Below are 26,168 nucleotides of genomic sequence, written 5' to 3' on the forward strand. Positions count from 1 at the left end.
TATGTTTGTACGTATTTACTTCAGGTACAATAGAATCATGAAATAAATCTATATGAATAAAAGTGAGAAATAAGTTAACAAGTTGTTTTCTTGCGACGCGGAAGTTTATTCATGTACGTGTAAGTTAGATCTGTATACAGAGTGTTTATAATATTTGTTACCATTTCGCTGTATGACATTTTTTAAAATATGGAATGTTCTTTCAAATAAAGTTCACCAAGTGTTAGGAGATATAATAAAGTTTCAATTGATAAATAACAAGAGCCGTTTTACGCGAAATAACTTCCCCTGAAGTATGTGGTGTAGGACCATCTTGTTGAAACCAAATACTATGATTTAAGTATGCATCTTTCCGTCTTAATGCTAGCACAAATTTCTTCTTTAAGATGTCGAGAACTGTTAATTGTCTCAACATCACCGTTAGTTGTCTCATCAACACCGTTAATTGTCTCAACATCACCGTCAATTGTCTCAACAATTGTCTCAACATCACCGTTAATTGTCTCAACATCACCGTTAATTGTCTCAACATCACCGTCAATTGTCTCAACATCACCGTCAATTGTCTCAACATCACCGTTAATTGTCTCAACATCACCGTCAATTGTCTCAACATCACCGTTAATTGTCTCAACATCACCGTCAATTGTCTCAACATCACCGTTAATTGTCTCAACATCACCGTTAATTGTCTCAACATCACTGTCAATTGTCTCAACATCCCCGTTAATTGTCTCAACAACATCACCGTTAATTGTCTCAACATCACCGTTAATTGTCTCAACATCACCGTCAATTGTCTCAACATCCCCGTTAATTGTCTCAACATCAACATCACCGTCAATTGTCTCAACATCACCGTCAATTGTCTCAACATCACTGTTAATTGTCTCAACATCACTGTTGATTGTCTCAACATCACCGTCAATTGTCTCAACATCACCGTCAATTGTCTCAACATCACTGTTAATTGTCTCAACATCACCGTTAATTGTCTCAACATCACCGTCAATTGTCTCAACATCACCGTTAATTGTCTCACCGTCAATTGTCTCAACATCACCGTTAATTGTCTCAACATCACTGTCAATTGTCTCAACATCACCGTTAATTGTCTCAACATCACCGTCAATTGTCTCAACATCACCGTTAATTGTCTCAACATCACCGTCAATTGTCTCAACATCACCGTTAATTGTCTCAACATCACCGTTAATTGTCTCAACATCACCGTTAATTGTCTCAAGATCACCGTCAATTGTCTCAACATCACCGTTAATTGTCTCAACATCACCGTCAATTGTCTCAACATCACCGTCAATTGTCTCAACATCACCGTTAATTGTCTCAACATCACCGTCAATTGTCTCAACATCACCGTTAATTGTCTCAACCTCACCGTCAATTGTCTCAACATCACCGTTAATTGTCTCAACATCACTGTTAATTGTCTCAACATCACCGTTTTTATCCTCGAAAATGGACCAATAACATGCAATAAATCCCCCCCGATGAACTCAAGGCTGCCCAAACTGGTGAATTCTGTGAATGTATAGATCTTTCAATGCAAAAGTCTGAGGGTGGGGGTAGGGGTGGGGGTCTGTACACCAGAAGCGACTGTTTTGTTTGTTCACCTGAGTCTTAAATAGAAATATACTTCGTCTGAGAACCAAATAGTGTCCGCTGTATCTGGTCGATCTTACATCCAGTTGGCAAGGAAGTCGGCTACTAATGTCAGTATCTTTTAAGTGTTGCTTTATTGAAATTATGTAATGTATGATTATGTATGGTGATAATTTTAAGTCATACCTCAGTAGACACTAGAAACAGTAACTTTGTTAGTAATGTTACCTAATACTCTACGTACAGACTTCTGTAGTGTTTCTTTAATAACAGATTTCTGGTGTTTGATGCTCTGGAAGACCTGACTGCTTTCGGTCAGTGTTACCATGTCGTCTGTCAATAACTGACCCAGTCTTTTATTTGGTGCACTTACATCGTACTGAGTTTCTCATTCTCAGGATATCGTTTTTCCATTGATCTAATGGCTGTGAACGGCGAATAACTCTCATAATACAGCTTTTATCACATGCTTACCGTTGTTTTCCGTGTAATATACCCATTACGATTTTTTTCATCAACCTAAGATTAGTAGATTTAAAAATTTAACCATGCTAGAAAGTCTTATCTTTTCATCCATGGTTAAGTGACATGTGGCGGTTGTACTTAACCACCCTGCTATTCGTTAACATTGTGATTATTTACATTTTGCCCCTAGTATGACTGATAATGGTTCTTGAATATATAGGTATGCCGGTTTAGAGTTAGGGTTAGGGTTGTTGACAGATGCGCCTACCATTAGGGTTAGGGTTGTTGACAGATGCGCCTACCATTAGGGTTAGGGTTGTTGACAGATGCGCCTACCATTAGGGTAAGGGTTGTTGACAGATGCGCCTACCATTAGGGTTAGGGTTGTTGACAGATGCGCCTACCATTGCCTTAAATGATCAGTCTTCATCAAGACTGCCGTTTCCATAAAATAGATGTAGTCAAGGCTTCTGCATGATCCCTCTTCCAAACCGGTAAACCCAGAAAGAATAGTTACAGCTGTGTGGTAATTACAACCGTCGACATTTTTAAATTATTTAATTATGATTTATAAACTGTATTCAGAATGTATATTTGGTCAATAATATTCTGTCTAGAACAACTCATTGAACTTTAGGGGTACAAAGTAATACTTAAATCGATTCACTGTTAACATTTATTTAGATGATGCACTCCAAACAAGACTTTCAGTTATATACAATGTACAAGAGTCATAACATAATATGTGTCCAATAATTTGACTGGTAGTTTCTGTGTCAGTCATATGCGCTAGGATCCTGGCTTCCCTTGCTGCAAGGCAACATAGTGAATTATTTTGATAATGCACATTTATTGCGTTCGAGAAACCTAAAAAGAATTATTCTTTATTATGTCAATTATACTATTCTCGATATAAGTAAATTTGTTTTTAAACAAAACGTTACTTACATGTGTAAATAAAATAATGGCAACTACAAAGATAAAATTATAACCCTGATATGTAACCAGTATCCCCTAATACACAACGTTGGAGATCAAACAAACATTACGCAGCTATCAACATGACGTCATTGTTGACGCGGTCTGTGCAGAATAAGAAACGTTCGGAGCACCTCGGCCATTTTCATCGAAAACAACCTCGGTTGTATATGGACGGTTTACAATGTCAGAAATCGATTCACTTTAACTAACTTCCAAGTAGATCGCGTAGTAATTTCAATTTAGCAATTAAACGACTTTTTTACGTAATGTCTTTACTCTTGGAAATCTTAATTATGTTTGCAATCATACACTTCACTGGCTATCAATTTAAACTAAGATCGAAAATACAAGCTAAGATACTACATGTTATTCATAATATAATTCAAAATTCTACGATCTACTTCTACTAATGTACCGGCATACATCCGAGGTTGTTTTCGATAAAAATGGCCGAGGAGTTCCGAATGAATACGGAAGAACCCCATGTGCTAGAAGAGAGAGAGAGGGGGGGGGGATACTATTATTCAGACTACCACAAAATACGGCAGAAGCGCGAGATACTACTCTCAAACAGGTAAATAAATTGAATTACTTGAACATAGTACGTTATCATAATAACTACCTGAAAGAGAACTTAAAATTGAGGCAACCGATGTGACGTCTGCCCTGTTTCAAGTTGATGTCGATGTCGAAATCTCATTCGAGACGAACATGCTGCTGTGGGAATTGAAATTTAAAATGTGGCCACCAGTATATACCCTGAAAACCAGATGAAAATTGCATAAAGTTAGATAAAAAACAAATTGTTTCTGCTGTTCTGAAAACCACTTCCGGTGCAATGGAGGTCTTACTCACTTGGTCGTTAATTGAAATCTAAGTGTGTTTGTTTTTAATTGCCGTATATTTGTGTTATTTGAGCATTGTCAAACTCTAATGATAAAAACCAAGTTGAGGAAACGAATGAAACTTGACATCCGAGACATTTGTACAGTGATATCAGTTTAATATAGTGTCAGTGCAATGGAAAACTATAAGGACAATACGATTATATTTTTTTTAAGCGAGAATACCTCGATGATGGGACATGAAAAGTTCCATGCCTTGTTGATGTGTTGCGTTTTGTCATAAATTAATACGGGACAGTGGTTCTTGAACCGATTAAGCCACATAGGTCATTTGAATGGCAGAAGCGTAAAGGCAGCCATAAACACAGCTCTGTTGTTTCATAACCAAGTGTCGTCAGCTTAATCGAGTTTAGCAACTGAAATTCGAAGGAGTGTTATTCTGTCACCTGTAAGTATGGACATCACGACATAACGATTCAATAGCTGATCGCATTATCAATAAGATAAATTGAAACTAAAGTTAAATAAGTAATAAAACCATATGAAATATTAAGAATTATTCAAATCAGCAACAAAGCCAATACCATCACTCACATATCAATATTTACTCGTATGTCATCTCATACTTTCCTACATTTACTCGAATGTCATCACTCACTTCCCTTCCTCTGTTCGTATGTTATCCCTCACTTCCCTACTTCTATTCGTATGTCATCACTCTTTTCCCTACTTCTATTCGTATGTCATCACTCTCTTCCCTCCCTCTATTCGTATGTCATCACTCTTTTCCCTACTTCTATTCGTATGTCATCACTCTCTTCCCTACTTCTATTCGTATGTCATCACTCTCTTCCCTACCTCTATTCGTTTATCATCACTCTCTTCCCTACCTCTATTCGTATGTCATCACTCTCTTCCCTCCCTCTATTCGTATGTCATCACCCTTTTCCCTACTTCTATTCGTATGTCATCACTCTCTTCCCTGCCTCTATTCATTTATCATCACTCTATTCCCTACTTCTATTCGTTTATCATCACTCTCTTCCCTACATCTATTCGTATGTCATCACTCTCTTCCCTACCTCTATACGGTCGTTGTTCGAGATTGATCTTGAAATTTCTATTTTGCCGTAAAATTGCAAACTTGGTCCCGTCGAGAAGTTTTTTGGGTCTGGGTGTAGAACTATTGGGTTGGGGGAAAACGTGAGGTTATGGCCATATATAAAAGCCTCCGTTCTACTGCAGTTCTTGAAAAATGATTCGTTTCCTTCCTGCCTTCTGCTGGAGGCAAACTCTTCGTTCGGTTTGAATGTGGAAGTCGAAGTGTGGCTCTGTTTATGAGAAATGTGAGCATAGCATTGCATTTAAAAGAGTTCGAAAAAAAATCAAAAACAAGTAAAATGACATTATACCGTATATTGCTTGTCATTTGAATTGTTCGTTTTGAACACCCCGGGTGTGCTTTCTAAGGATGTATCTTATAGGTGTATTTGTAAATGTAGAAATGGTGAAAATCGAACTTACAACGAAATGTAAGTCGACCGCAGTCTCCCGACTAAATTGTCAACGATTACGTTAATCGTTATTGAAAAATATTTGTTGAATGTCTTGATGATTTTATACACACAGAAGCGTGTTGTGGCATAGAAGTTTGAATTAAGCTCGATTCCCATTGATCAACAAATGCTTGCATCATATATATATATATATTAATATAAATATACGGTCATGTTCAAAAGAAAATTGGTTTGGGTTCCGCCTTCTATTTTCTGTAGTACAGTTAAAAAGTACACTATAACAAATTGTGTTTCACATGTAACTCTTGGTCCATATCGTGGACGATATCTTAGTCAGTGGAAGTTTTGTATATCTAACCTAAACGCTAAGTAATGATTCCCTGTGCGTTCTTCAATAGGCTAAGTAATGATTCCCTGTGCGTTCTCCAATAGGCTAAGTAATGATTCCCTGTGCGTTCTTCAATAGGCTAAGCAATGATTCCCTGTGCGTTCTACAATAGCCTAAGTAATGATTCCCTGCGCGTTCTTCAATAGGCTAAGCAATGATTCCCTGTGCGTTCTACAATAGCCTAAGTAATGATTCCCTGTGCGTTCTCCCATGGCCTAAGTAATGATTCCCTGTGCGTTCTACAATAGCCAAAGTAATGATTCCCTGTGCGTTCTTCAATAGGCTAAGTAATGATTCCCTGTGCGTTCTTCAATAGGCTAAGTAATGATTCCCTGTGCGTTCTTCAATAGGCTAAGTAATGATTCCCTGTGCGTTCTTCAATAGGCTAAGTAATGATTCCCTGTGCGTTCTACAATAGCCTTAGTAATGATTCCATGTGCGTTCTCCAATAGCATAAGTAATGATTCACTCTGCGTTCTCCAATAGCCTAAGTAATGATTCACTCTGCGTTCTCAAATAGGCTAAGTAATGATTCCCTGTGCGTTCTCCAATACGCTAAGTAATGATTCCCTGTGCGTTCTTCAAGTGGAAATCGGATATACTATAAATAAGTTTACTTAGGGGCCTTCCACAGTGCAAAAGTCGTTTGAAGGAACAAAACATTAAATGTTTATTTAGTTTTGTGGTTTAATATTTAGCAACCATGATACATATATCCGTTGCAACATGGATAACTGTAAATAGAAGTTGATTAAATTCTATGAAAAATTCTTAATAAAACAGCATTTGCATTTTTCTGGAAATGTTTTCATACAAAATGAATGTGTTTTGTGTCAAAATAGTCAGTACTACCTAATAAACAATGAATTGTGGTTTTATGGTATTGCAGCAAGAATGATATTTGCATTTTTTGTAATTAGAAAATGAATATCTTTCTTATTTATAAAGATAGCATCAATAACTCACAAGACATTGTTGAATATGTAGTCTGGGACATTTTGACACAAAAACAGTTATAGTGTCGATAGCCTTTTCCGAAAAAAAGCAAATGCTTATGCTTTTTGGTCCAAAATCTGATAAAATATTATTTCGTATAACTCCTTATTACCCCAAAATATGCTGCAAAGGATATATGTTTTACTTCCTAAGAAATTGTTCGTCAAAGTTTAATAAATAATGAACATTTTATTTTTTGGGTTTTGTACTTTTGAATGCCCTTAAATGAATCGTTGTGTAAAGATCTATTAATTAATGTTTATAACTTACTTAAACTGTTTACTTTTATGAATGGCAAAAGCTGTCTATTCGTATGTCATCACTCTCTTCCCTCCCTCTGAACTAATCCGATGGCGATTACAAACACAGCCATGTTCATCACGTACATTACAGGGCGCTCCATTGTGTTTTAGTAACTGTGATGGTTTGTGAAAAATATCGCATTTTTATCAAAAAGGGCTTCATTAATCTCTGATGAAAATACAAGGAAATTTATATCATATCATATGGTAACACTATTATCAAGTCACAAAAAACTCACTGACAAAAATATTGATTATGTGATAGATACAGTACGAGATTTTCTTCAAAAGTGTCCACTTACAGACGTAAGACGCCGTTTCGCTAGGACGAACAGCTATTCTGTCCGAGGCGAAGTCTGTAAGAGGACACTTTTGAAGAAAAACGAGTAATTGTATCTGACATATACGATGATAAGTGTATTGCATAAACTAGTGAGCTAATAAATGCATTAATAAATAAAAAAATACAGATTTATAAATATAACATAATAAACAGAAATCTTTTTCCGAAAGATAAACATTAGATTATTATCATGGCCTTTCTAAATACAATGTATTGGCTAGTGGGATTACTCGAAATTCTCGTGCACGGTCCGCTTACAACCGTAAGATGACCCTTTTTCAATAGCTCCGCTGGGGGTATAGTCGAATACTTTTTTGTCACCATCCCATGGCCTAGATGCTTTTTATTGTGACTTTAAATAACGAACGCTTTTGAAAATTCTTCAAGAGATAGCATCAATCTATATATGCTTGTCAGGAATTTCGACAAGGTCGGTTATGATGATTGAGCTGCAAACACATGTTTTGCTGACCCTAGTTGACCATCAGACCCAATATGCACAGTTGTTTTCAAAGTCGTGAGTACTGTTTTGGAAATCAATGTAGTAGGCTTTTGTCTTTGTCTTTGTCATCCCGCGTGCGATGAGCGAGACAAAATGGTTCTGTAGGCCGGGTTATGTGTTTGCCTGTTTCCTTGCGGAAGTGCGGAGGTGCGCCCGTCCGCACTGAACCTTGTCCTGGATCTATCTTCAGCATGCATTATAGGACAGACAGACAGACAGACAGGCAGGCAGACAGACGGAATGACTGACAATTTATGAACTTGCACATATTATATCGTCACAAAACAAACATTTTTCTAATACAATTTGTCAACGTGTATGAGCGATTATAATAACAAACAATAATAAATACATCAGACGGGTGGCGGGAACTGCATTGCGCTAGCTAATCTACGTTTTATGTATACATTTGTTTTTAAGGTCGACTGTCATATTGTTTCAGCAAACGGTATATGTCCTACGGTATTAATGAAGTATGAAGTTTATATATATATATATATATATATATATATATATATATATATATATATATATATATGTATAATGGAGTTAAGTAACGTGGCTGCCGACGATGATATAATGTCATGTTAGCCAAATGTCATGTTAGCCAAAGTTGTTTTATGTGCTTGTTTAAAGGCACTCCTTAACAGCGGCTGTTTTGGAACTAACCTTTTATCATGTTATTCCGAGAACGTGTAAGTCGGAGCGTGTTCTAATGAACAGTGGTTTGGAAAAAAGACCACTAAAACTATCTATTCGTAGAATAGTTTTCCATAAAAAATAACATACGATCACCGACATTTTTTGTTACTTAACATAATTTGACGACTATAGTTAAATTTTTTTGATGTAATTAAAATGTGTGATCTCTTGTCGGGGACCCGTACCAACTCTTCCAAAGCCCTTAACAATATCGCCCGAAAGCCGAGACAAATGATTTTCAGAACCATGTTAAATGAGTGACAATGCAAGGCGACGGTGATTTTCATACTTTGGCTTTATCTTGTGCTTCTGAATGATCTCTGTTTTGGAACTTATCCATCAAACAGCGTAAGTTATGCAACAACTCATTGAATCCGTAACATACACATCTGCTTTTTCATAATTCTTCTCTCTGTATTGCATTCCCTTTTAACGCAATGCGACTACATTTGTATATGAATACGTACATGTATATAGTTTTGAACCTTTACATGTGTTGCACTTGCATCGTTCTTATCTTAGTTATCAGCATTTGTTGTTCGTGCAAGATTAATCCATATGTAGCTTATTGTCGAATACCGTTGGAAGTAATCAATAGTTAACTAAGTATTCATGCTAAATGAGAGCGTCTAAAACAATCATGATATTTAAAAGGAAAACGACAACAGCTGAACGTTAATATATTTATTGTTATTTTGTTCAGCAAAAAATGAGATTCAATTGAAAAAGTAATACATTTTGTAAACATTGGACTAGGAGTACTAAAATAATGTTATGCTTTTTTCTGTAAATAAGAGCTTTTGTTAGAGTAAAGCAATAAATAATATATATATAATATACATCAACATCAATTGACATAAGCTTGTCATTGCTGGAGTTAGTAAACATATATAATGAAAAAGCAACTATGCTTGCATTTGCTGCAATTCGTTTTCGGGCGGGTTCACTTCAATTTCGATAGTTTGTTGTTTGCCTTGTGCCCATGGCTGCAATGTTACATCAGAAAAGAATAAAAATGACAACGCTCCGACGAAATTAACAACTGCAGCGATATAAAACACGACTTGCCATTCACTTTGAAGACCCTGAAATAAAACGTTAAGATACACAATACCGCGTTTACTAGCTAAATACAATGATTCTAAATGAGGACACTTGAATCACATTTATCTGTTTCCAGTTTCCATATGGTGTAACATCACTTTATATTTTATAAAAAATATGTGTGTCGCTACATATCCAACATAGATTAAACAATACGTGAAACACTACAGAAACAAGCTCAGCAGCCGAAAGTTCAAACAAGCAATAAGACATTAAAAGTCGTACAACAGTATGGACAACGGTTATTATCGTTACCATTATATTAAAGAAATATAACTAAAGAAAGCATCCTTTCTAACGAGTAAGTCAGAAGTTACATTCTTTCTCTTTTAACATACTTTAGGTGTTAAAAGGCCGGCGATCATTGACGCCAATATGGATGAAACTACGCCTCCTGCATTGGTAATTCCAAACGTAGTTCCTGCAAATCTGAAACAAGTTCATTGCATACCTAAACTTATTATTGAGATAGTAGAAATTTATCATTTCAGTCGCTAAGTTTTTATTTTTATTAAACAGTTTATAATAGAATAACCGTTTAGGCGTAACAAAAATATATGTTTGTTCCTCGAAATTTTGCACTCGGCTTTTTTTTTTCTTTGCCACCGGATGCTTTTCTGAGCCATGTTTTTATCATTTCGTCTTTTTATTTTTGGTTGTTTCTTGTACCAAAAACCGAGTAAATGAGTTATTGTAACGATCGTCTAGGTATTAATAAACCATTCAAAATGGCGCCGACTTTAGTGTAAAATTGACATTTAAACATAGCTACCATCAATACATTGACAAGGAAATCGAAAACAAACTGAAAAAGGGTCAGTATCCCAGCTATCTAACCCTGGTAGGGTTCTCTTTGATCCACCTTTCAGGTACAAGTCTCTGGGAGTCTCATAATGGGTATCAGTACTGGTTCCACGAGAGAAACAGGCTCGAGCGTGATTCTATTTGACATCATCTTACGTCACACTAGATGTGAAACGAATTAGTTTAAACTAACATTCTTCCAATAGTAGGATTTTAGGTGTGATCAAGCATTTTACTGTTTTACTCAATATACACCCAAACTTACTGGCCGGAGAACTCTGGATGATTTACGATGAATCCTGCACACGCCATGCCTCCGAAAACGCCCGAGCAGCACAGAAGCACAACCGCAACATGGCGTGCCTCACACGTGACATATCCAGCGAAGATCAGACATACGCCACACCCTATTGAACCTGTTGATTGTTTAATCATTTTGTATTGTTATCGTAGTCACGTTGTTTAGAACCATACGTTGTACGTATTTATTAAAAGTTTGTTTATGTTTGTACGTTCATTGAGACAGCATATTGCAGTCTTACTTCGTGTGTCATCATTGTGCAATATGATAACTACAGCCAAACCCCTTTGGCTCGAACTCCCAGGGATCTGCGAAAATACCTCGAGCCTCGGAAAATTCGAGCCAATCGGGAATGCTTACCTTCGTTAGAAAGAAAACGTCCCTTTCCATCCAGTTCAAGCCAACGAGAAAATTGAGTCAAGCGATTTCGAGCCACCGGGGTTCGACTGTATCACTACTGGTCAATGCTACTAAACAGAGACCGTTTTAATATATTATTTTTAAGATTAACATACAAATTTTAACTACAATCTACAATCGAGTAAAAAGATTCTGTGATACTTTATACAATAGTCTTGTTTCCATATGTTGGACCAAAATGAGAAAATATCATACACAGTAGTTTTGTCAGTATTGATGTGAATGTATATGTAGATTCTAACGTGGTTGGTATAAGTAATCAGTAAACACCATTGGTTACCAATGACAGCATTAGCGGAGATAAATATGTCGTCATCGATCTGAGAACATGCTGAATTTTAAAAGTAAATTGGGTTAACTTTTGTTCATATTTTACGAAAATAATAAACAAGACGACTTACATATTGTTTGGAACAGACGTCTTGTAACAAGATGGCCTAAACACTTCTTTTTCAATATCACAGCTGAAACTTTTCCCGTGGCAAGTCCACTAGATATTTGGAATATGTACGGCAGAGCGGAATAGAAACCATTCTGAAAATAACGTAATAACAAAATAACCAAATGAAATATGATAGAAAATGGTATGCACATGTTGCAAGTTTATAGACAAACAACAGATTGTATAATGGATTATGGATGTCCCGGTACATCAAATAATGATTGCCAATGCATATAACTAAAGTATTTGCAAAATAATTCTCTCATCATACTGAAACAATAACTTACTGACGAAACGTCGTACTTGAGAACTTCTTTGAGAAATAATGGCACATTTATGAGGACGGTGAAGAAACTCCAGTTGAAGCAGAAATGCGTAATAAAGCACGCCCACATCGGCCTTGAGGTCAGAATGCCTTTCCAGGGCGTACCTTGAGACTTGTTCTAAAGTAATATGAAATTTGGCCGTTATCATTATAGCATGAATGAATTAGAACGTTTTATTTTAATTGATGTTTATTGTTAAACGTTTACCTTATAGATTGATATATTCTGCTACAATATTTGTATTTGTTTTATTCGTTCGCTATCAGTGTATTCTATTACAAAAGGATTTTGTAAAACTTGTTTCCTTGGAAAATTGACTTTGACCGCGTATGGTAATGATTCATCCTTTCAAAAAAAATAATCATACGTACCACAGTAGAAACTAGCCGTTTAGATTCAACTATGTATTTTAACTCTTCTTTCGATATTCTTGGATGGTGGTTTGGTAAACTATACCCATCAAAAATCCACATTATCACAAAAATAACTGCCAGAAAACCTAAAATACACAAAATGAAGTTGTGATTGGTTCAATCCACTACTTCCTTATAGTTTCCATTGTTTTGTTGGTTATTAAATATCCTGGCTAAACATGTAAATATGTCATACGTGGTTTAAAAAGATCATGTATTTAATGAAAAATCTAATCATTACATTACTAACCATGGATATAGAATATCGAAGGCCATCCGTTTGCAAAGCCGTGTTCACAAAGCAATCCAGAAGTAAGGAATGATACAACAGCACCAACTAATAAACCTGTCATTATAAAAAGGAAATCAACTCCCAGACATCTTTTCTGAGTGCGTTCTATAACATTTAAAATACATAACTACAAAGACAAGATAAGTACATATTTACGGAAACAATACAATACTGGCCAAAAAGGAAGACACAGCGTCAACAAGACCTATATAAGTCATAACATTCAATGTAACATTTAAAAAGTTTTTTGTGTATATCCGGAAACTATTAAGGCATGTCAATTTGTGACTTCACCAACCTGTAGACACCACTGCCAACATACTTGGACGCTCGGCTGGTGGTCCCCAAGCGGCTATAATGGAATTACCAGCAGGAATGACCGATCCATGGAAAAAGGAAATACGTGTGCAGTATAATGCCATGTCATGGTTGTATACTCATGTATAAACAATCGTTGGTACAAATATTAAGTAGAAGTTAGCGTGAATTAACACCACGCAGATAGCGACAGGGCTACAGTAATTGATCGGTATTCTTACCCCAGCTAACCCGATAAGTATGCGTATGACAAACACCCATTCAATGCCTGTTCTGGCGCACACAGGCACAAGGAAAGAGCAAACAGCCGTTAAAACCATTGCCCCCGTCATAATATGTTTTCCGCCGAATATGTCTGCAAGGGTTCCTGCTGGGATCTGGGTAAATAGTGACCCATAAAAATACGAAGAAAGCAAAATCGAAATAATTGACTTTCTCCATTGTATATTAGGTTTTGGACCCTGCAAGTAAGAATAAATTTGAAGTCAATTTATGGGTAAACATTAGCCTGGTGATTCATGATGTCATTTATGACATACATGCAAACACATAGTTATTGCTGTATGTTGTTAAAAATAACGAATTATATTGAAAATAAATACAGTAAGCACGTGCCATACGTTATAAAAGTACTCTATAATTTACAGAATAAAAATATATACACACTTTTCTTTTGACGTTTCCTGAGCTACACGAACTGATTTTTGTCAGAGGCATAGTAGTCGCATCTGTCGTTAAGTTATCATTTTCTGTTTTAATTTGTCTTCTGGTATCGTTTTTTGAAGATTTAACCATGTCAACTGGCCATGAAGTATGACTTTCATCTGTAGTATTAATGAATTTGTTAATGGTTTCATATCCATCATCTATAAGTAGTGATGTACGATTTCCAGGCACAACATTGTCCTTACTGGTGTTGGTGTTTTTGCCCTCCTCGACATCCAAGTCCACCATGCAGACCACGGCTAGACTGAGATTGACCCGGTGTATATACAGAAGGGCGTAGGCTATGTACACGAGGTATACGGTCCGCCATCTTGCCGAGCATACAAACGTATGTCTGTCTACACAAATAGCAAAACGAGATAATGTTCATGTTTATCTTTTGCGAGACCGCTTGCATCAACAATTTAAAATGTCACGAAAATACAGCATTCTTTCAGTTGAAATAAGCTTTACTTATCCTTTCAATCTACTCCATGGAATATATTTCAGGGGTTCTAAGTTTATAATTGTCAACCCTAAAAAATCCTGTTTGAGTACGAGGTTATCATGTCCAAAGCAGGGTTAAGGGGCTGAGACCCCGTTTGAAATTGTTTCCAAATTCATCTTAATTATCTTCAAGATACTTTATTTATGCTAATGTCCGAGGAAAAAAATCTTTACAATCTTCAAGATAATTTATTTATGCTAATGTCCGAGGAAAAAAGATCTTTACAATCTTCAAGATACTTTATTTATGCAAATGTCTGGGAAAAAAGATCTTTACAATCTTAAAGATACTTTATTTATGGAAATGTCCGAGGAAAAAAAGATCTTTACAAGTTTTACAATAGTTCGAATGTAAACGTTCTAAATCCTGATTTCAAGATTAATCCTGAACTTAAAACCCCCTAAATTGACATTAGCTAGATGGTATAGTGTATATAGACTCCACTGCTGTCCCTTTAGTTTCATTTGCTAGATGACAGTATAGTATATATTGACCCAACTTCATCGATGTCCCTTATGTTTCATTAGAATAATCCAACTAAAATTATATATATATAATAACATCATATATTAACTAGGAAGAAACCTTGTGTTTTACAGTACCTTTATATTTCTTTCGATACGCTTGATTACTTGTCGTTAGCTGTTCTGATACTTGTTCATTTTCTTCCATTCCTGCAAGAGAAAGCTCGTATTGTATCGAACGCTAAATCTATAAAAACTCAAATATTTGTTTATTTTTTAAATAATAAGAGACCTCTTGAAACAATTAGAGATCTCTTGAAATGATTTGAAGATAAAAATTAGTAGAATATTAGTATTTTTAAACTACAGTCGCTTATTGAAGATTATAAGTGTCTATCATGTGTTTCCGGTACGGATAGAAAAATCCGACCAGAGGGCACGCGCGGAAGCCGGTAACGATGCTTGCCGAGTTACCGGCCACGCAGCGTGCCCGAGGGCCGGATTTTTCGATCCGGACCGGAAAAACATAATTGATATTTTTTCTTGCATTTCTAAAATTATCAATTTGTGGAAAAAAATGACGTAGAAATCGAACTTTTTTACATTACACCAAAAAGCGCGTGCGACGTTGTTTAGTGACGTCATAAAGCGTAGTAATTTTAAATAACTAAAACTAAAACGTATTTTACGATTATTTATTTTCAATTTTAGTTGTTAGTATTGCATACACATATATTTGAAAGGCATACTATTCTTTTCATAAACCATGCAATAAAAGAAACAAGTGGCGCGTTGTTGCGCGTGACTCATCTTACATTGGGGTAGTAAGATGGGTTTTTCCAGCACTGGTCACATGACCGGAAACACACGTCCGATATGCAAGAAATTTATAGACAACATATAACAGGAACATATATACATAACTGTCGTCGAATTTCCTTACCTGTCCCCTTAATTCCTCCTTCTCCTTTACTTCATGTTGAATTGATTCACAGTTTTCTCAGACGTCATAATTAACAATCCCGATCACATTGAAGTAACACGTGCTTATGCTTTAATATAGAACGACCTTCAGATATCGATGGTTGCAGAATGTTCCTGCGTGTACATGTAGCGAAATAATCGTACATGGAGAGAAATGTCGTATTTCATTATATTCAAACAAACTAAAAATAAAATCAATCCAAACTGCACAATCCGTAAAAATAAAATCAATCCAAACTGCACAATCCGTATGATTGATTTAAACACACAGGAATCAATATCATTTAAAGGACAATGCTTTATTAGTGAATGTGTGTTATTCAACTAGCGCGCGTAACCTTTGTCAAGGGAAACAAATGCAAGTTGCTATGACCTTTTATTCTATGCCGAGTTGTGAGCTCTTTGAAAACTTCCCCCATCAATGGTATGTTAACCTTAAACATAATTTTAATGTAAAAATGCTCAGAACGTCATTTCCTGATAAAAAATACATACAAGATGATATGAAACCGCCAAAAACCTACGATATAAAGCTGTTTGATAAGTATTTGTCAGTTGCCCACAAATTCTTCTTAATAACCAAAATTATAAGAAACAGTATTAGTTCATATCATAATCATAGGTTTTGTTTTTTTAGCAAACGGCGTGTCAAAACAGTAAACTGCGATATCTTTTGCAAGTTTTTGCGGTTGCTGTTACTTGAAGTGACGTTTGTTATTGTTAACCCTCATTTCTATTTTTTTTCAAGTTCAATACTGTGGCCGGGCTCATTGACAACGTAAGTAAGTTCAATACTGTGGCCGGTGGCCGGGCTCATTGACAACGTAAGTAAGTTCAATACTGTGGCCGGGCTCATTGACAACGTTAGTAAGTTCAATACTGTGGTCGGGCTCATTGACAACGTTAGTAAGTTCAATACTGTGGCCGGGCTCATTGACAACGTTAGTAATTTAATACTGTGGCTGGGTTCATTGACAACGTTAGCCAGTTCAATACTGTGGCCAGGGTCATTGACAATGTTAGCCAGTTCAATACTGTGGCCGGGCTCATTGACAACGTAAGTCAGTTAAATACTGTGGCCGGGCTCATTGACAACGTTAGTAAGTTCAATACTGTGGCCGGGTTCATTGACAACGTCAGTAAGTTCAATACTGTGGCCGGGTTCATTGACAACGTCAGTAAGTTCAATACTGTGGCTGGGGTCATTGACGATGTTAGTAAGTTTAATACTGTGGCTGGGGTCATTGGCAACGTTAGTAAGTTCAATACTGTGGCTGGGGTCATTGAAAACGTTAGTAAGTTCAATACTGTGGCCGGGCTCATTGATAACGTTAGTAAGTTCAAAACTGTGGCCGGGCTCATTGATAACGTTAGTAAGTTCAATACTGTGGCCGGGCTCATTGACAACGTTAGTAAGTTCAATACTATGACCGGGTTCACTGACAACGTTACTAAGTTCAATACTGTGACCGGGTTCATTGACAACGTTACTAAGTTCAATACTGTGACCGGGGTCATTGACAACGTTAGTAAGTTTAATACTGTGACCGGGGTCATTGACAACGTTAGTAAGTTCAATACTGTGACCGGGGTCATTAACAACGTTAGTAAGTTCAATACTGTGGCCGGGTTCATTGACAACGTTAGAAAGTTCAATAATGTGAGAATGTAACCGGGATCATTGACAACGTTAGTAAGTTCAATACTGAGGCTGGGGTCATTGACAACGTTAGTAAGTTCAATACTGTGGCCGGGTTCATTGACAACGTTAGTAAGTTCAATACGGTGGCCGGGTTCATTGACAACGTTGCTAAGTTCAAAACTGTGGCCGGGTATATTGACAACGTTAGAAAGTTCAATACTGTGACCGGGTTCATTGACAACGTTAGAAAGTTCAATACTGTGACTGGGTTCATTGACAACGTTAGAAAGTTCAATACTGTGGCCGGGTTCATTGACAACGTTAGAAAGTTAGAAAACTTTGCATTCTGACAATATAGGACACTTTTTTTGAATTCACTATTTTGATTATTTATAAATATGGGGGCAAATTTCAAAGGAAAGTGAACCCTTTCAACAAACAGACACTGAGAAAAATTGCGCTTCCAGTGGCGGTGCTGTTGATTCTGAAAATGTTCACTGTCTAAAAACGGTCAACTTCAGAAATGACCAAAAACGGGCCGCAGTTCAAAATTAATCACGTGTACAAGTCTAAAAGGATAGGTCTAACAGAATAGGCAGGCAGGCAGGCAGGCAGGCTTAACTTACTTAAGAAATAAAGTAGCGAAAAACCATTATAGAGCAACACAATAATACCACAGAAGGTAAATGGCTTCTCGGTAATCTGTGTAAAAATCTAACAATCTTATGCATACTTCCTTTAAACTCGATTATTTAAATGAATAGGTATGGTTTAAGGATTGTAGTTTGCAATAAGATTGTAGCTAAACACGTAGCACTTTAAGCTACGTACTTTGAACGTGTTCAAGTACTGTTTGAAAAGTAGTTTTGTTTAAATATATCAACGGTGATAAAACCACAACTATAGTGCAGTGTATTTGTTTAAAAATACCTCGATATACGTGTAAATAAATGATGTTTGTAAACATACCCCGAAATGCGACCTGCACAAGATGAGGAGAAACAAGTCAGTAAAATCCAAAATTATCTTCTTCCAACCAACATTTTAAAACCCATCAATATCTCAAAGATGACCTTGCAATCGTTTCACAATTGTAAATATTAAGCAAGGAATAATTCCTTTACATGTTTGTGTTTCAATTATTAAAGCTGCGCTCTCACAGATTGAACGTTTTGACAACTATTTTTATATTTGTCTTGGAATCAGCCAATTTTGCGAAAATCCTTAGAAACCAGTTATATAAGACTGCTGACAAAAACTCAGATCGCATATTTTTATATTTAAGTACAAAAAATGATGTTTTATGCATTTTTCTTAAACCGTTAGTAACGGTTTAAGCCATAAAACATTAATTTTCGCACGGAAATATGAAAATCTATATCTGATTTTTTGTCAGCAATCTTTTATCACTGGCTTGCAGATATTGACGCAAAAATGTGCCCTTTCCAAGACAAAAAATAAAAAAGTTGTAGAAATGGTATATCTGTGAGAGTGCAGCTTTAAACATGGTGAATAAAAAAAGTTTTGTGAGAAATTTCACGTGTGAAATTTGTTTTAAGACCAATAGATTACTTCGCTTGCTTATCTTTACATTTATATTTCCAAATTTCAAAATGTTTAAAATACATCATGAATAAAAAATACCAAATACTAAATAAATTATGTTACCAATAAAATAGAGGATAATTGTTTGTTTCAGTGTAAGATCGTAATATCCGAGCGAGCACCAACAGATATAGTTCACGAGTGGCGTGAAATATTCACATATGGTGCTCACGAGGTATTGACCAACTTCATTTCCACTGTTAAGTCTGGCCGGACTTCGTTATTCAACAAAAACACGTCCGTTGACTACATAAACAACAACATATATTGAGGAACAGTACGGTATAAAGGCGTGAAGCTGCATGCACTGAGATAGAGTTTGATATTCATAGCTGGTAAAAACATTTAATAAGTGGCATCCGTCGTGAATGCAACATCTGTGGTGGAAAGTCTCTTTGTTGAATACGAATCACATGTACTCCAATAACAAACAGCATCCAGACGAAACCAAACCGAAATTTCCTAACAAGACATGCATGTTATGCTTTCATGCCGCAGTTCAACAGTTGAAATTTTAGGTAACTTTCAAAAGTACGTACTGTATATCATCACAAAAAATATACGAACATTACATAGATTATCATTTATCTCAGAACTGGAGTTTAGATCCATATAAAACCACTCAAACAAGTAGCCTTTGTATGTCATAAGATGCAATTATTATCTGTTTTAAGTATAATTCAAATCCTTAATGGACTAAAAGTTTCATTATCTGAACTTCTAGCGTCGAATTACAGTTCAAAGCACTTAGTCTAATGGGATATTAGAGTAAGTACTTTTTAGAGAGCATTGTTTTGGGTAGTGCACTGCACTGTATGGAGAAGTGCACTGTTTTGGGTAGTGCATTGTTTTGGGTAGTGCACTGCACTGTATGGAGAAGTGCATTGTTTTGGGTAGTGCACTGCACTGTATTGAGAAGTGCATTGTTTTGGGTAGTGCACTGCACTGTATGGAGAAGTGCATTGTTTTGGGTAGTGTACTGCACTGTATGGAGAAGTGCACTGTTTTGGGTAGTGCATTGTTTTGGGTAGTGCACTGCACTGTATGGAGAAGTGCACTGTTTTGGGTAGTGCATTGTTTTGGGTAGTGCACTGCACTGTATGGAGAAGAGCATTGTTTTGGGTAGTGCACTGCACTGTATGGAGAAGTGCATTGTTTTGGGTAGTGTACTGCACTGTATGGAGAAGTGCACTGTTTTGGGTAGTGCATTGTTTTGGGTAGTGTACTGCACTGTATGGAGAAGTGCACTGTTTTGGGTAGTGCATTGTTTTGGATAGTGTACTGCACTGTATGGAGAAGTGCATTGTTTTGGGTAGTGCATTGTTTTGGGTAGTGTACTGCACTGTATGGAGAAGTGCATTGTTTTGGGTAGTGCACTACATTGTATGGAGAAGTGCGTTGTTTTGTGTAGTGCATTGTTTTGGGTAGTGCACTGCGCTGTATGAAGAAGTGCATTGTTTTGGGTAATGCATTGTTTTGGGTAGTGCATTGTTTTGGGTAGTGCACTGCACTGTATTGAGAAGTGCATTGTTTTGGGTAGTGCACTGCACTGTATGGAGAAGTGCATTGTTTTGGGTAGTGTACTGCACTGTATGGAGAAGTGCACTGTTTTGGGTAGTGCATTGTTTTGGGTAGTGCACTGCACTGTATGGAGAAGTGCACTGTTTTGGGTAGTGCATTGTTTTGGGTAGTGCACTGCACTGTATGGAGAAGAGCATTGTTTTGGGTAGTGCACTGCACTGTATGGAGAAGTGCATTGTTTTGGGTAGTGTACTGCACTGTATGGAGAAGTGCACTGTTTTGGGTAGTGCATTGTTTTGGGTAGTGTACTGCACTGTATGGAGAAGTGCACTGTTTTGGGTAGTGCATTGTTTTGGGTAGTGTACTGCACTGTATGGAGAAGTGCATTGTTTTGGGTAGTGCATTGTTTTGGGTAGTGTACTGCACTGTATGGAGAAGTGCATTGTTTTGGGTAGTGCACTACATTGTATGGAGAAGTGCGTTGTTTTGTGTAGTGCATTGTTTTGGGTAGTGCACTGCGCTGTATGAAGAAGTGCATTGTTTTGGGTAATGCATTGTTTTGGGTAGTGCATTGTTTTGGGTAGTGCACTGCACTTTGTGGAAACTTGCACTGTTTTGAGTAGTGCACTGCACTGTATGGGGAAGTGACTGTTTTGGGTAGTGCACTGCACTATGTGGAAAAGTGCACTGTTTTGGGTAGTGCATTAATTTGGGTAGTGCACTGCACTGTATGGAGAAGTGCATTGTTTTGGGTAGTGCACTGCACTGTATGGAGAAGTGCATTGTTTTGGGTAGTGCACTGCACTGTATGGAGAAGTGCATTGTTTTGGGTAGTGCACTGCACTGTATGGAGAAGTGCATTGTTTTGGGTAGTGCACTGCACTGTATGGAGAAGTGCACTGTTTTGGGTAGTGCATTGTTTTGGGTAGTGCACTGCACTGTATGGAGAAGTGCACTGTTTTGGGTAGTGCATTGTTTTGGGTAGTGCACTGCACTGTATGGAGAAGTGCATTGTTTTGAGTAGTGCACTGCACTGTATGGAGATGTGCATTGTTTTGGGTAGTGTACTGCACTGTATGGAGAAGTGCACTGTTTTGGGTAGTGCATTGTTTTGGGTAGTGTACTGCACTGTATGGAGAAGTGCACTGTTTTGGGTAGTGCATTGTTTTGGATAGTGTACTGCACTGTATGGAGAAGTGCATTGTTTTGGGTAGTGCATTGTTTTGGGTAGTGTACTGCACTGTATGGAGAAGTGCATTGTTTTGGGTAGTGCACTACATTGTATGGAGAAGTGCGTTGTTTTGTGTAGTGCATTGTTTTGGGTAGTGCACTGTTTTGGATAGTGTACTGCACTGTATGGAGAAGTGCATTGTTTTGGGTAGTGCATTGTTTTGGGTAGTGTACTGCACTGTATGGAGAAGTGCATTGTTTTGGGTAGTGCACTACATTGTATGGAGAAGTGCGTTGTTTTGTGTAGTGCATTGTTTTGGGTAGTGCACTGTTCTGTATGAAGAAGTGCATTGTTTTGGGTAGTGCATTGTTTTGGGTAGTGTACTGCACTGTATGGAGAAGTGCGTTGTTTTGGGTAGTGCATTGTTTTGGGTAGTGCACTGCACTGTATGAAGAAGTGCATTGTTTTGGGAAGTGCATTGTTTTGGGTAGTGTACTGCACTGTATGGAGAAGTGCACTGTTTAGGGTAGTGCATTGTTTTGGGTAGTGCACTGCGCTGTATGAAGAAGTGCATTGTTTTGGGTAGTGCACTGCACTTTGTGGAAACTTGCACTGTTTTGAGTAGTGCATTGTTTTGGGTAGTGCACTGCACTGTATGGAGAAGTGACTGTTATGGGTAGTGCACTACACTATGTGGAAAAGTGCACTGTTTTGGGTAGTGCACTGCACTATGTGGAAAAGTGCACTGTTTTGGGTAGTGCATTGTTTTGGGTAGTGCACTGCACTGTATGGAGAAGTGCAGTGTTTTGGGTAGTGCACTGCACTGTATGGAGAAGTGCACTGTTTTGGGTAGTGCATTGTTTTGGGTAGTGCACTACACTGTATGGAGAAGTGCGCTGTTTTGGGTAGTGCACTGCACTGTATGGAGAAGTGCACTGTTTCTGGTAGATCATTATTTTGGGTATTGCACTACACTGTATGGAGAAATGCACTGTTTTGGGTAGTGTACTGCACTGCTTTTGGGTAGTGTACTGTTTTAGGGTAATGCATGGTTTGGATAGTGCATTGCACTGTTTAGAGTAGTGTAAAGTTTAGGGATAGTGCACTATTTAGGTTAGTGTACTGTTTGGAGAAGTGCATCACTCTTTGGTGTAGTGCACTGTTCGGGGTAATGCACTTTACTGTTTGTGTAAGTGTACTGCACTGTTGAGTGTAGAGCACTTAAAGGATCATAGTACATTGTATTGTATAGAGTAGTGCACTGCCCAGTTTGTTGTAGTGTACTTCACTGTTGTTTCCCCTTCCAGCCGTTTTTCACATGACAGATTCTTAAAAACCTTGGCTGACACTCCCTCGTAACTGACAATAGTTGATTATTGAGATGGCTAGCCAGTAAAGCCAAGAAAACACAAAAATAACTTGTAAGCATTGTAAACCGCTCGAAACAACACGTAACTATCCGTAAACTGTTCGCAAGAATCTGTCAATGACCTGTTATATTTTTTCAACGATTAGTTACGCAAGGGAAGTAATGTCAGGTGCGTCCAAGTTTTCTGGCTCATTGTTTGGGGTGAAAAACGTTCTCGATTCGGTCAGTTAAAACATTGTCTTCTATATGATTCAACGATATTGTTTAGAAACGACCTTGTGCACCGAATGAAAAGCAATTGCGTGTTTACAATGATATTCGTTTTAGATTAAAATCATGTCTGCATTAACATATCTCGTGAAAACAATGCACCTTCTTACTAGATTTTACAGACCCACTCAATGTACTTTATTCTTCAAAACTACGATTTTATACCGTAATCTTTCGTGTAAATTTCATCCGATACCTTATTTTTGTCGATGAAATGTATTGTTTTTTTTTGTTTTCCGAGTGCAGATCGCCGGCACAGAGTTCCGTTTTCGGGATTGTTGTGCAATAAGCGTGCATATGGAATACCGGCTCAGGCTGGAGTTAACGTCCAAGTTAAAAAAACAACATATACTAGTATATATATTAATGTGACCTTTTTACGACCAAGGGAAATGCCTCCGATGATAATCGCTTCTGTGCTCCTTTGCCGGAGAGATGGGCACTCCTGCAACCAGGGGATCTCAACTTCTACTTTTAATGAATAAAATATTATTAGAACAAAACAAAACAGCACATTTATCATATTTACTTTATTAACATGTACAGTAAATCGGTATTACGATTACCAATTTGTATTCCAGTTATTTCATTGCGAGAATATACTACACATTTAAAACATAAAAACTACATAATACAGCGAATTCATTTTTTTAAATTAGTAGTACTACCGGTTAAAGAATTAGGACGTCATTAATAGAAGGGGTTTCAGTATAGATAAACCTTATTAATACAGACATGTCATGACCCCAAGTAACACAAAACAGGTTTTACATAGTTGACATAGTTCAAGGGGTTTGTCTGCGAATGTTTGTATAGCATTAACTCCCACCCCAAACGTATATAGTTATTGATAGTTGATTGTGTTTACGTTTAGTTCGTCATTGTAAAGGAATTAAATGTTATAAGAATGTCCATGCATCTGAAAACTTCTTCTACCAATATTATGCATGTAACTACTTTTGGTGGTGTTTTTGTTTACATTGATACAAATTCCACTTCTCACCATTTTCAAACGCGATATTAAAGCCCCTCAAAGGATCACATCATCATCTGTATTAGCTTTGATTTTTGCCAAACATACAGTTATAACATTCCCTTTTCTTGTAGATTGTGATTTCAAAGTTATATAGTGAGCAAATCGACGAATTTCATGTATCTAAGATATTTAAACAACGTAGATTCATCAAAATGGAACAAGAACAACTATTCAACTTAGTTATATAATCTATAAATAGACAACCTCTCATTGGTCGAGAGAGACATCGACGAAGCAAAATATCATAAGTATCTTCTATGGCCGCTCGTGTAAGATATGTTCATCCCAACCCGAGCGAAGGGTGTTTTGCGGAAACGAGGTTGGTATGAACCTATCTTACATGAGCGGCTATGGTAGATGCTTTTTCTCCCATCTCAGTTAAACTAAATAAAAATTGAAATGAATTTTTTCGCTGGAACTCTTTTGTTCGTAGTGAAAATAATTCGCGTATATATATTATGTGATAACTCGTGTTGTCATGGATATGCGCGCAGTGATTCAGATTATGTAAATGGTCAAACCGTTCTTTAAATAGTTGTGAGGAGAATACAGCATAATTTCTTGAATGCAAGGGTTTCAATGATGCTACAGACGACGGATTTCAAAAGGGAGGTAATTGTTTGAGACAAAAAAGTAGTTATGGGTACTTGTTTTATCTTTGCCCGTGGGCAAGAAAAGAATTTCCAGCATGGTCACATTTGCGATCTACTTATCTGGGGTGGGAGAAATATCATATCCACTGGGGTTTTCTCATAATACGATTCTAAATATATTAAAATTTCAAAGTTGTCCAGTTAGCACAGTGGTTAGCGCACTGGCTCCTCACCGCATTGCCAACAAACCCAGTCAAGCGAAAGTGCCTTCTGATTGGCCTGTAGAGTCACGTGACACGATAAAGAGGCATTAATTTGTCAGTGGGATAATTCATGTGTTTTGAAAAATCCCTAGAGATTGTCCATTTCCGGTGTCGAAAAAATGTACAGTCATAAATAATTTAATATTCGCATACAATTGCATATCAAACAATGGTTTAATAGTTCTCACATATTAGTCTTTCAACTTATTTAATCTCATTTTTTTTCTTTCCCTTACGCAGGCACACAATGACTTGACAAGTTATAATAAAAGATAGGTATGAAAAATTCTTTAAAAAATAGATATGAGCTGTTATTAAATGAAAGAAGTGAGGCAGATTTTCTTTTATTTGTATTTAAACATAAAATAAATATAAATATACGAGATGCGTTATGATGAATTTGCATTGGTGTGAAGCGCTTTAAAAGGGCGTTACTTCGCTATTTATTGGTACAGTGACGCGTAGTTCCCATTTGTGTGTAAAAATTAAGCGTTTTTAAATGAAAAGAAAAACTATATTACAATAATTGTGCAAAAAATGTGAATATAACGCGTTTCACGGGAATTGCCACTATAGTGGGGCAGTCAAGATCGCATACATTGCCCCAAAAATGAATTTCAATCAGTAAACAACGTCATTACAATTTTCTTTCATGCTTTTCGATGAAATATGCAGTTTTATCAGTGAAATAACAACAATGAAATGTCAATTTAATAAATTCACTGAAACTCAGGAGTGAAAATATAAAATTTAAGAACTACTTTTGAAATTCATTGTAGTTACGTCCCCTTGATATTTTTCAATGAAACACGTGAAATGAAATACGATCATCAATGAAATCAACACGCATCCTCTCTAGATGTGCGATGTATAACTATGTAGCAAATGACATGTATTTAGCGTTGAAAATCATCAAATAAGTGTTAATGATATAATCCATGACTACAAAAATC

General features: G+C 36.8%; 1 protein-coding gene and 1 long non-coding RNA gene across 2 annotated transcripts; both read right to left on the bottom strand.

Moving 5' to 3' along the window:
- Window positions 1-9,450: 9,450 nt before the first annotated feature.
- LOC128230126 (uncharacterized transporter slc-17.2-like) lies at window positions 9,451-13,142 on the bottom strand. Its single transcript, XM_052942154.1, has 8 exons — window positions 13,065-13,142; window positions 12,725-12,820; window positions 12,433-12,560; window positions 12,023-12,178; window positions 11,695-11,827; window positions 10,838-10,988; window positions 10,107-10,197; window positions 9,451-9,749 (listed from the first exon to the last, which is right to left on the bottom strand). Exons 1-8 carry the CDS (start codon window positions 13,084-13,086, stop codon window positions 9,570-9,572), a joined length of 957 nt encoding a protein of 318 aa, XP_052798114.1. The 5' UTR covers window positions 13,087-13,142; the 3' UTR covers window positions 9,451-9,569.
- Window positions 13,143-13,311: 169 nt separating this feature from the next.
- On the bottom strand, window positions 13,312-14,974 carry LOC128230424 (uncharacterized). The gene is made up of 3 exons (XR_008260214.1): window positions 14,900-14,974; window positions 13,751-14,148; window positions 13,312-13,545 (listed from the first exon to the last, which is right to left on the bottom strand). It is a non-coding gene; the product is annotated as an uncharacterized LOC128230424 (long non-coding RNA).
- Window positions 14,975-26,168: the final 11,194 nt, after the last annotated feature.

The sequence above is a fragment of the Mya arenaria genome, chromosome 4 (genome assembly GCF_026914265.1).
Source record: "Mya arenaria isolate MELC-2E11 chromosome 4, ASM2691426v1".
Lineage (NCBI taxonomy): Eukaryota > Metazoa > Mollusca > Bivalvia > Myida > Myidae > Mya > Mya arenaria.

Excerpts from the sequence above, each read along its gene's own strand:
- LOC128230126 (XM_052942154.1), bottom strand. The coding sequence starts at position 13,086 with ATGTTGGCAGTGGTGTCTACAG. Across the intron at positions 12,179-12,432 it reads AACGGCTAGTTTCTACTGTG|AACAAGTCTCAAGGTACGCC; the intron begins GTACGTATGATT and ends ATATTACTTTAG. Across the intron at positions 9,750-10,106 it reads CCGGCCTTTTAACACCTAAA|GGTCTTCAAAGTGAATGGCA; the intron begins GTATGTTAAAAG and ends GTTTTATTTCAG.